The sequence below is a fragment of the Pinus tabuliformis genome, chromosome 1_2 (assembly GCF_031772625.1).
Source record: "Pinus tabuliformis cultivar Carrire ecotype Pingquan chromosome 1_2, CPIR1, whole genome shotgun sequence".
Lineage (NCBI taxonomy): Eukaryota > Viridiplantae > Streptophyta > Pinopsida > Pinales > Pinaceae > Pinus > Pinus tabuliformis.
In genome coordinates this window covers 285,034,328-285,045,815 of record NC_142298.1, presented here as the reverse complement: position 1 = coordinate 285,045,815, position 11,488 = coordinate 285,034,328, and the positions used below count along the sequence as shown (strand labels likewise).

The 11,488-nt window shown below is 38.3% G+C and overlaps 1 protein-coding gene across 1 annotated transcript; it reads right to left on the bottom strand.

The window, feature by feature from the left end:
* Window positions 1-9,939: 9,939 nt before the first annotated feature.
* Window positions 9,940-10,938, bottom strand: LOC149205444 (uncharacterized). Its single transcript, XM_089397407.1, has one exon. The coding sequence runs from the start codon at window positions 10,936-10,938 to the stop codon at window positions 9,940-9,942; it is 999 nt and encodes a 332-aa protein (XP_089253533.1).
* Window positions 10,939-11,488: the final 550 nt, after the last annotated feature.

Sequence of the window (11,488 nt, the reverse complement as noted above, 5' to 3'; positions counted from 1 at the left end):
ACAAAGAACTATCCAGGTCTCCCACTTCCAATGTTCAACCCCTACCCCATAAGCTTCTATGGACCAACCATTTGCACTGGCTATAGAAAACACCTCACTTCCCACCCCCCACCACTTATTTACATTGAAAATTCCACAATCTTCCCAGTTGACCCAATCACCATCTATCTTGGCAACAATGGCACTGCGGGGCTTTCATTTCAGGTAAATTATGCCACTCTCATTCACTGACATAAAACTACCCTCACGACAAGTGCCTTGGCTAGTATGAATTAACCGCCAAGCCCACCAACACCCTCCATAGGCCTGCAATTTATGCTCACAAAAATTCAAAAGTCAAAGGGGAGGACCCCACCCTCCTAAAACCCACAACACACTTGAGGATGACACAAGAGCTTCCCATAAATAAAGAAAATGGCATAAGGAAATCCATCACAGCCACTAACTATGCACATAAACCCCTTCAACCTCTTGCCAACATTCCTCAAGTCCCCCACAAGACATGAGATACCACTACGACTCGAAAACAACATAGATTAAATAATAAAAGAAGATCAATGAGAATATATTCTAGAGTTCCCTTTGACACAAGCCTAGTGAGGACACTAAAAATCCATCCACCCTCCCTCTAATATTCACGATGATAGCTTCTCTCACCAGAAATTAATGTGAGCCAATATCCTAGGTCGCATACTACCCCATCTTGGGGGACTTCTTAGCTCCAACTTTCTTCCCCACAAGGTTCTTCTTACGTATCTACTAATTTGAGAATGAGCAAATCCCGATAACATTGCCTCCTTGCTCCTCTGTAACAATGGTTCCCCCATCTTGCCACTCCTTCATCTCCTGCCTGAAACAAATGGTCGGAAAAAGCCAACCCAATTCTCTTATAATCAAGAAAGTATCCTGAACATTCATTTTCCCAATACTACAGTAGTTTTTCTTTACACGCCTCCCACTCATTAATGATGTGTGGGTTGTCATATACGCCCTGAATTTTGGCCTCCTCTTGGCCATTTACCACCTCCATCGGGAAAGATATATCTTTACTGAGAAGAGCTTCCATCATAAATGAGTCCAGCCTGGTCAAGGGCAGGGACCATTGGGAAGTAAATTCTTAGTTTGTCTTCTGGAACCCCCAATTTGCTGGTCAATCGGCCACCTGATTACCCGACCTTCTGTTATGCGAAATGATGACATAAGAGAAGGAGGCTAGTAGTGCCCTAATTCTATCTTCTTGACATTCCAATCTAAAAATTTTAATTACCTTTGCAATGGGAGTGCCATTGATTAATTTCCAAATAACCTAAATCACCAATGAGGAGTCCCCTAAAACATGTAATTTTGGAACCTCCAACCCATGCGCTAGTAGAAGACCTTTCTCTAGTGTTGAAAAATTGATAGTGTTGTTGGTTGTGGTACCACAAAATACCACAAAAACTTTCCAGACCGGGATTATCTTTAGAGACCCCATTGAATTTCAATTTAACAAATCCCCTAGGGGGAGAGGTGAATATTGAGGGAGCTTCAATTTGAGAGAGACATGAGGATGCCACTTGTGATCCCAACATAGATGGAGATAGATCAAGATTTCAGAGAATCTTAACCTCCTCTCCTTTTTCTTTCCATTCATGTGTGCCCTATTTTTCTAACAAAATTGATTCTCTAACATTTTTTTGTTGTGCTCCAGATCATTTGAGTGGAGGTTCTTTGATTTTTAAATATGACTTGTTGTGTTCTTTCCATATATTCCACACTAATAGCCCAAGGACCAGGACCTAATTTTTTTTAACTATTGGGTTCTTGAATCAAGAGATCTGTCATTACTCTATGGTTTCTGCCACAATATTCCTTGAACTATCCATATGCCCAAAGGTGTGTCTGACTTTATTCCATAGCTACTCTGCTACTACACATGAGTTGAGAAAATTCTCCATACACTCTTCTTGAATATGAAAAATTGAGCACCACGATGGTCTGATGTAGCATTTCCGTATCAGCAAGTCCCACATACGGAGTCTTTGTCATCCAATGAGCCAAAAGAAGTGTGCTACTTTTGGCCATAACTTGGTGGTCCATATTTTTCCCCACAATGGATCTCTTGGAATTCCTTCATGTCCAGTCTTTAAGTTGTATGCTTCCTTGATTGTAAACAAACCCTTAGATTTACAACCCCACCCCAGTCTTTAATTTTCTTATGACATCAAAACTCTTCGATTTTAGTGTATTCTTAAGGATTAACCATCTTTGTACACCTTCTACCTCTAGCCAATCATTTTCTATTTTCCTATTTCTCCAAGTAGATTGATCTTCTTACTGCTTCTAATAGTCAGCAACCTTTATGGTAACGTAATTCTGAAGGGACTCCCACAAAGAATCTATCTTAGTCACAATATCTAATTTTGGAAGCTAAATCCAAGACTCATCCCAAAACCTACCCGATTTCCCATCATGAAGTTCCAAAAAGATATGATCCTTGATGAGGTGATTGTTCGTTCAAGCTAGGTTCCAAAGAGGATACCCCAAAGTGTGATCAATCACTCTCAACTTCCCTTCTCTTGATCTCCCTTGACTATATTTTCTATCCCATATTCACTTCCAAATATTTGAACCTCATTGAAGCCACCACCACTATAGTTTAGCAACCATCACATTATCAAGAGTTTTTGGATCACGGAGAACCAGACCCACACAGAGTTTTAGAAGGTAGATCTTTTCCCATGAAGTTAGCACCCATTTCTTGTTGAGGTTATCCCCTTGTCACAAGAACTTCCAAAAAATGGAAACTATCTCTTTTTAAACTCCTTTCAAGGCCGATAATGTAGACAATTGATGCACAGGGATAGCCTACAAAACAATTTTTAGAAGAATAACATGTCCTTCTATATTAAGAACACAAAAGGTTGATTTTTCCAACCTCTTAGTGAGCTTGCTACAAACCTCACTCCAACAAGAAATTTTCAAGGGATTGACAATGAGAGGGACCCCTAAATACTTGTTTGGTAAGGAGCCAATAGAAAAACCCAAATTTCGAGCCAAGTTCGTTTGAATTAGTTTTGGAGTATTAAAAAAATACATATTATACTTGTCTTTGTTAATTAACATAACTAAATTCTCCTAGAAATGTGAAAGGATCGAACTAATAGCTCTTGACTCTTGGACTATTAGCTCCCTAAAGAGAATATTATCATCCACAAACTGTTGGTGTGACAAAGACAAATCGTGGCCCAGTAACCTGATCCCCTCCATCTGAATATAATGGACTATTGAACTAATCATTCGCCCCAACCCTTCTACTGCAATTATGAATAAAAAAGGCGAGAGTGGATCCCCTTGTTGAAGACCCTTCGTAGAGTGGAAATTGGCTGAGTGAGACCTGTTAATCAAAATGGAGAAGAAGGGGGTTGGGATTAGGGATATAATATAGTTTATCCGATCCATAAAGAAGCTCAATGCTTCCAAGGCTCTAGATAAATAACTCTATCTCAAGCGATCATAAGCCTTGGAGAGACCCAAATTTATAAGCAACCCTGACTTCTTAATCCCTTAGAGCGAATGAATGACTTTGTGGACCACCAGTAGACCATCTAAGATATGTCTTCCCTCCACAAATCCATTACGCTCTGGACTAATGATGTGCTTGAGTAAGGAATTCAGTCTTCTAGCTATCACCCAATAAATTATCTTGTAAATTACATTACACAAATAAATAGGTTTTAATCCACTTGGCTCACTAGATGCATTGGATGTTGTGATCAACATAAACAAGGTTGAATTTAAACCAAACCAGATCTTATGTGTCTTATGAGACTCTTAAACCAAAGCATGGACTTCATTGCCTAGAAAATACCAACAGGATTTAAAGAAATTTGAAGTAAATCCATCTGGTTCTGGAACTTTATTATTAGGAAGCTCCTTTACCACCATCTCCACTTCTTCAAACGATATTTCCCTCAATAAGGGCTCATTTTTCTATGTTGATATCAAGCGAGGGATGTGGCTTACAACTTTGGAAATGGTGTTTTCTCGATCATGGTCCCCTTCAGTTAGCAGATCTGAGAAAAAGGAAGTCATTTCCTCCTCTATCTCATCATGCTCCATAAGACGCTCGCCATTCCCAGAATTTAGGGAGAAAATCATCTTATTTTGGCAATGATTTGTCATGGATCAATGAAAGAGTTTTGTGTTACATTCTCCCTCCTTCAACATTTGAGTACGATATTTCTACCTCCAAAGAACCTCTTCCTACTTCCATCTCTCCTCTAGATCATGCAGGACCCAACCTTATGATGCTGCTAAGTTCTCAGGCCATCCCTCTATAATTATTCTACTCTGGATCTCAGCCATCTTATCCTCCAATCCTTGATTTTCTACAAATATGTTTCCAAATTCTGTTTTTTTATAGGATTTCATTCTTAATTTTAGCTCCTTTGATTTTATTTGGAATATTTGCTTCAAATTTCCTCCCATAACTGAAATTTCCCTCCACCGGGACTCCATCTTGGATACCAAATCTAGTTGGAGGAAATCTCTCAAATTGAAATGGGTGATTCATAGGGGCCATGTTTAGGTCTATTTCCAATATTATTGGCCAATGATTAGAACCTAAGCTAGGAAGAATCATGGCTTCTACGAACATATCTCTTACAACCACTTCTTCTGAGATTAGGAATCAATCCAAACAGGTTTCCACTTGGTTTCTCTCAACCCTCTTGTTGTTCCATTTATGAACTCCATTACATGTTTCCACATCCGCTAAAATCAAGTCCTATATCATGTCATTGGAATGTTGTGCTATTGGATCTAACCTCTGCACTCCTTTTCATTTTTCTTCTAGGCTTCTGATAATGTTAAAATATCCTCCTATAATCCAACATTCATCCTAAAAGGTTCCCTAGTTTCTCTCAAGTATCCCAAGAGCTTTTCTTGTTGACCTTAAACAGAAGGTCCATAGGTCGTTGTCAATGTTATACATTCGCCTGCTCCTATACATCCGAACCTTCCTGTTAGGCTATAAGGAGTCACTACCTAGTCTTTACAAGTAATCCATCTGGGATCCCAAATCAATGTTATCTCTCCTGCTATACCTCTTGCATCAATAGCCATCACCTCACTTTCTCTCCAGCATTTTTTTGCTATATTAGCTAGTTTTTTTTTCAAGATTTTTGTTTCTTGTAACATTAAAACTTCAAGTTTCTCTTAATCTATTTTTGTCTCTAGATACCAGAGCTTTCCTTTGTTATTTTAGCCCTAAATGTTCCAAGAGATTGTCTTCATTAGGATAAGTGATAAGAGTGAGGTAAAAACTTCATGATCTGACTCATTTGGCCAGAGATCAACAAAAATTCCCCTACTTCCCTTAGCACCTCTTTCGATGATTTTCTTACCTTCCTTCCTCTCTCGATCAATTGAAGACAGATTGTGAGGCATTATGGGCTCCTTCATATTTATTGGAAATGATTAACTTTAAATCCCCTTATGGATTCGCAATCTGGAAGCACCATCACCCAAACAAGTTCTAAAAATGGGCTAATTTGCTAGAGAGGATGTCTTATACTGCATATCTAGCCCAAATTGTAAAGAATTCCAACATTTCATTTTCATCTACATTCAGTTTATTTTGTTTTTCTTCAGCTTCCAATAACTTACTTGTATGCACTAGAACTTACTTCAAGCTCCTCTAGTGACTTGTGCTTAGGCATCCCCTTCTCTAATTCTTTATTTCTCTAGAGGTTTTTTTCCATTCGCTGGATCACTAGTTTTTCCACCTAACCTTCCCCATCTCCCAGAATGTCAATTTTCTCTAGCAATGTGAATGGGTTGTTGTTTGAATATTGTGACTTTTGTTGTTGAGAGACATTTTGTGTTGATGGGACTGCAGAGTTTTGGGAAACTATATTTCCTTGTTAACGTAGTTGGTTGCAAGATGTCCTGCCCTTTCTAGGACCCACCACTTGGAAACCCTCATCATCCTTCATTTCCTTGTTCCTCGGTTCTTCATCAATTATCAGTAGGAAATCCAAAAATAAATGCCCATATTCATGACATCATCAACACTTGAATGATACATGTTCATAGTCAAGCGATTGATCCCAGAAAAAATCTTAATATTCTAGGTGGATAGACTTAGGAAAGGGTTGTGAAATATTCATATATGCATAGATCCTAGGGTATGCTTCATGTCAATGATTCTTGGTGATTTCATATATGTTCACAAAATCCCCTATTACATTACCAATCCCTTTTAATATGTTTGATTCCTGGAAGTCCTATAGTAGGGAGGAAAAGTGAACCCAAACCAGAGCAGCTAGGAACTATTCTTTCTCTAGATTATAAAATTCCCCCCAAAATATAATGAAAAGCCTTACAATGTTCATGAAGTAAAACACATTCTCAAAGACCCATTTTCGATCGGTCAAATTTGCAAAGATCACTGTGAAAAAACCTTTTTCTCATAGATGAAGCTCTGTTGGGCCTTTGGGGTTCCAGTTTGTCTATATCCATTGCACGATCTCTTTCCCCTTTGGCCATATCCCCATAAACTTGCAGATCAAAGCATGATCCTTAATGAACTGTTTGGATTTCTCTAACTGGTTATTCAGGATCATGAACTTGGGATTTTTAGATTCTTTTGGAAGACATCGAACCCTCGATCTCACTTTTCATTAGGTGTCAAACATTGGAGATTCCTTAGATTTCTTACCCCCTACCAGAGCATTGGAGCTTCCACCCGCCGATTTGGAGGAACCCGATAAAATGTTTCGATAAGAGTGTGCCCCCCCCCACTCCCCCAACAAGGGGCCACTCATTGCACCGCTCAACTTGGCAGTCGTCTAAAGAGATCATTGACAGACTAACCTACCAATATGCGACCATACCAAAATCTAAAAATTCCGCAAATTGCACATGATGTTGAACCCTACAAGTTTTATGTGCTTTAAGATAAGTATGGATCCTTGACATTTTCCCAAATTGATTGACTATTCAATACTTTCAAAATCACTAAAAATAAAAGAACAAAGAGAAGACTTAGTTTTGATTGTTCACATGGTGTTTTACACGCCTTATTGATGAGGGGTACATCGTGGACATCATCAAAGTTATCATCCATGAGATCATATGCATATTGAAAAAAAATTACATGGATCAATGCATGTGCCTTGTCATTCACAAACATATCAATATCATTTTCTTCCATACCATCAACTTGATTTTTCTGCTAGAAACTATATCCTTAGGTAATTCAAGCAAAGGAAATCTTGTCTTTGTAATTATGAACAATCAAATATTTTTAATATATATCACATTTTAAAATGGTAGAAAGTCTTAGAATGAGAATAAAAACATAATGAGAATTTGGACTTACAGTTTGAAAATAACACTTGTTCAAAGTTTGATTGAATTTTACCTCCAAACTTAAATATGTATATATTGTAATTTACTTTATTTTATAAATTATTTAACTAATTTATATGTAAACTTTATTATTTATTTAATTTATATTAATTAAGTTAATTATAGTTTATTTAATTACTTTGTAAATATCATTATTTTATTAATTTTTTATTAATTATTAAATTAAATTAAAAAATTTAATTTAATATTTATTTAAGAACCACCGAGCTCTTATATATACATATTAAAACTATATAATAAAACAATACATTGTAAATATATAATATATATTTACGCCGTAAGGCGTTCCCTCTGAGAAAGACATCCCTAAAATGTGACGTGTGCGATCATGAGCCATTGATTTTGTGTGTTAGATGATTGGGGTGTTTTCTGCCGTACTTTTAATCTGTTTTTTCATAAAAAAATAGTTTTTTTCCTATGGTAATGGGCCATGAAAGGCCAGGCCTGCCCTGCTGGCGATGAGACTCTTCTGCTGGTCATGAAACTCATGGCAGAGACTGCCTGCTGGCGATGAGACTCTTCGGCTAGCGACGAGACTCTTCGCAGAGACTTTTCATGTCTTTCTTCCCTGCATGCGTAGCCTTGTGCAGATAATGATAAGGTGTATGTACTCTGTTTTTATGACATTTTCCATAGCTCCAGGCCCAATTTCGTAAGTTAACTCCCTCTCTGCGTTCGATCGCTCTCGTCCCAATTTCGTAAGTTAACTCCCTCTCTGCGTTCTGTGTGTGAGAGTGTCAATATGGGCGAGGGAGCAGCGATTGGAATCGATCTGGGGACGACGTACTCGTGTGTGGGAGTGTGGCAGCACGTCAGGGTGGAAATCATCACCAATGATCAGTGGAATCGAACCACTCCCTCCTATGTCGCTTTTACTGATACATGTCATCTTCGAGGAGCCCAAAACTTGTCAAATGCTTCAATTTCTTTTCCCAAAATTCAGGCCCGTTACGTTTAATTAGAATAAAAGGTGCCGATTTGAAAACAATGGAGACATTAACCTCTGATCTGAACAGGTTTTGAAGATACTGGATGTTGGGACGCAGGGTTTTCTCGAGACTAGAGCTGAGCAATCTGGATCCATTGGATATGACATTTCCTAAGTCTTGTGCAGGAAGGCCCAATGTTTTCGTGAACTCAATCTTGGGTTTCAACTGCCGATCAACGTTGAGACAAAGAATGGATGGGTTTCTGGTAACAACAAGCCTTACCTGGCGTTCTGTGCATCCTGAATCTCTCAGTAACTGTACCCCTTGCTCGGCGATATGAGCTGACCTCATCGCCATCATGGATGGCCTTGCTTTAAGGATACCTAAGAGCTCAGACTGACTGAACCCACATTCGTTGAGCAAGAATTCTGAAACCAGGCATGTGTTCTCTGCTTCTGTGTAGCTTGTGGACTTGTCTTTGTCAGCAATAATAGTAGAAAACTGTGATAATTTTAACAAAGTAATCCGAGGAAATGGTGAAGATAGTACTGCAACAGCCGATGCCAAGGAGTGACGGTGATATCCCAAAGATGAAGCCAAGTAATGGGCAAACATGGCCATTGCTGAAGATATGAAATTAGGGATTACTGCATAACAAATGGATGAAAAGAGGCTGATATTTATACGAAGATAGATGTATTTGTTTATTATATTATAATCTACATATATAAACGATATAAATGTATTTGTTTATTATATTATAATCTACATATATAAACGATATATATTTGATTGCTTCTCCTGGTTGGCTTGGGAGTTGATTTTGGCAATTCCATTTCAATTCGGGATATTGGTTTCCAAAATTGCCCTTTCTTGAAACGATGATTGTTTCCTTCCCAACTCGCAAGTAAAAGATGAAACACTGTTTATCTCTTTAAGGCCATGGCTTGCTTTATTTTCTACCTGTTTTGAGATAACACCGATTAACTAGTGTGCAATGTCTAGCTTGGATTTGAAATGTGTCAATTCCAGTAAAGTCTCATAGATACAACATATCTGGAAACAATCAGATCAGACTACTGTAGAAACGGATAAGAATTTGAAGTCCCTACATTTGCCTGCAGGATTTGAATATTTACTTTTACAAGTTAACCATGATTCAAACAGTCAAAATTTCAGATCTATCCCATCACATTTTAAAGGGAGGAAGCAATGCATGATTGTTGCAAGGTGATAGCAAAAAAAAAAATTATCTGGTGATGAGAGTTTTTTTCGTCTTTCAAAAATGTGTTATTTGATGCATTCTCTGTGATTGTATTACAACTAAGTATCCTTCAACAGTGCATGTTGATTGTGATTGTGGTGTGACAATAAGCTGGCCAAAACAAGATCCCAGACCGGAACTGACTGTGTCGTGATCATTTTCTATATATATTAATTCCCACCCATTACTCATGTGGACTAGAGGGATCATGGCACTGGATCATAACAGATTGATGATCCCTTGGTTGATGTTCTCAAACCTCTTTCAATCAATAAGAGTAACGCAATACAATCTAACCTGACCAAAACAGAAACCCGAAATTCTACTCTTTTAGAGGGCAGGCTTGCCACTGCACATTTCAAGTAACTTTTTGGCATGAGGACTGCACTCAACATATATTTCAAGGAACTTACGCTCACTTAAAGCAAGAGCAGTAAAGAGACGAGGAGGACACTTGGAAGGTTGCATTGCACTGAGAGCACTCAACACCTTGTGGCGGGGCTTGATCCTACGCTCCAAGCTAAAACAAGACACTGCATGAGGACATGATAAAAAAAGTTTTGAAGGAAGCCCTACAGTATGCATAAAAAGGTCCATGCTCTTCTGCACTTTATCCATGGAAGCACTTAATATAAATGGGCACCTCCTAACAAGGTCCTTGATGTCATCTTCGAGGAGCCCAAAACTTGTCAAATGCTTCAATTTCTTTTCCCAAAATTCAGGCCCGTTACGTTTAATTAGAATAAAAGGTGTCGATTTGAAAACAATGGAGACAGTAACCTCTGAACCAAACAGGTTTTGAAGATACTGGATGTTGGGACGCAGAGTTTTCTCGAGACTGGAGCTGAGCAATCTGGATCCATTGGATATGACATTTCCCAAGTCTTGTGTAGGAAGGCCCAATGTTTTCATGAACTCAATCTTGGGTTTCAACTGCCAATCAACATTGAGAAAAAGAATAGATGGGCATCTGGTAATAGTCATCCTTACCTGGCGTTCTGTGAATCCTGAATCTCTCAGTAACTGTACCGCTTGTTGGGCTGTATGAGCTGATCTCGTCGCAACCATGGATGGCCTTGCTTTAAGGATAGCTGAGAGCTCAGACTGACAGAACCCACATTCGTTGAGTAAGAATTCTGAAACGGGGCATGTGTTCTCTGCTTCTGGGTAGCTTGTGGACTTGTCTTTATCAGCAATAGTTGTAGAAAGCCGTGATAATTTTAACAAAATAATCCGGGGAAATGGTGAAGATAGTGCTGCAACAGCCGCTGCCAGGGAGTGACGCTGAGATCCCAAAGATGAAGCCAAGTAATGGGCGAACATGGCCATTGCTGAAGATATGAAATTAGGGATTACTGCATAACAAATGGATGAAAAGAGGCCGGTATTTATACGAAAATAGATGTATTTCTTTATTATATTATAATCTACATATATAAACGATATAAATGTATTTGTTTATTATATTATAATCTACATATATAAACGATATATCTTTGATTGCTTCTCCTGGTTGGCTTAGGAGTTGATTTTGGCAAATTACATTTCAATTCGGGATATTGGTTTCCAAAATTGCCCTTTCTTGAAATGATGATTGTTTCCTTCCCACCTCCCAAGTAAAAGATGAAACACTGTTTATCTCTTTAAGGCCATGGCTTGCTTTATTTTCTGCCTGTTTTGAGATAACACCGATTAACTAGTGTGCAATGTCTAGCTTGGATTTGAAATGTGTCAATTCCAGTAAAGTCTCATAGATATAGCATATCTGGAAACAATCATATCAGAATACTGTAGAAACGGATAAGAATTTGAAGTCGCTACATTTGCCTGCGGGATTTGAATATTTACTTTTACAAGTTAACCATGATTCAAACAGTCA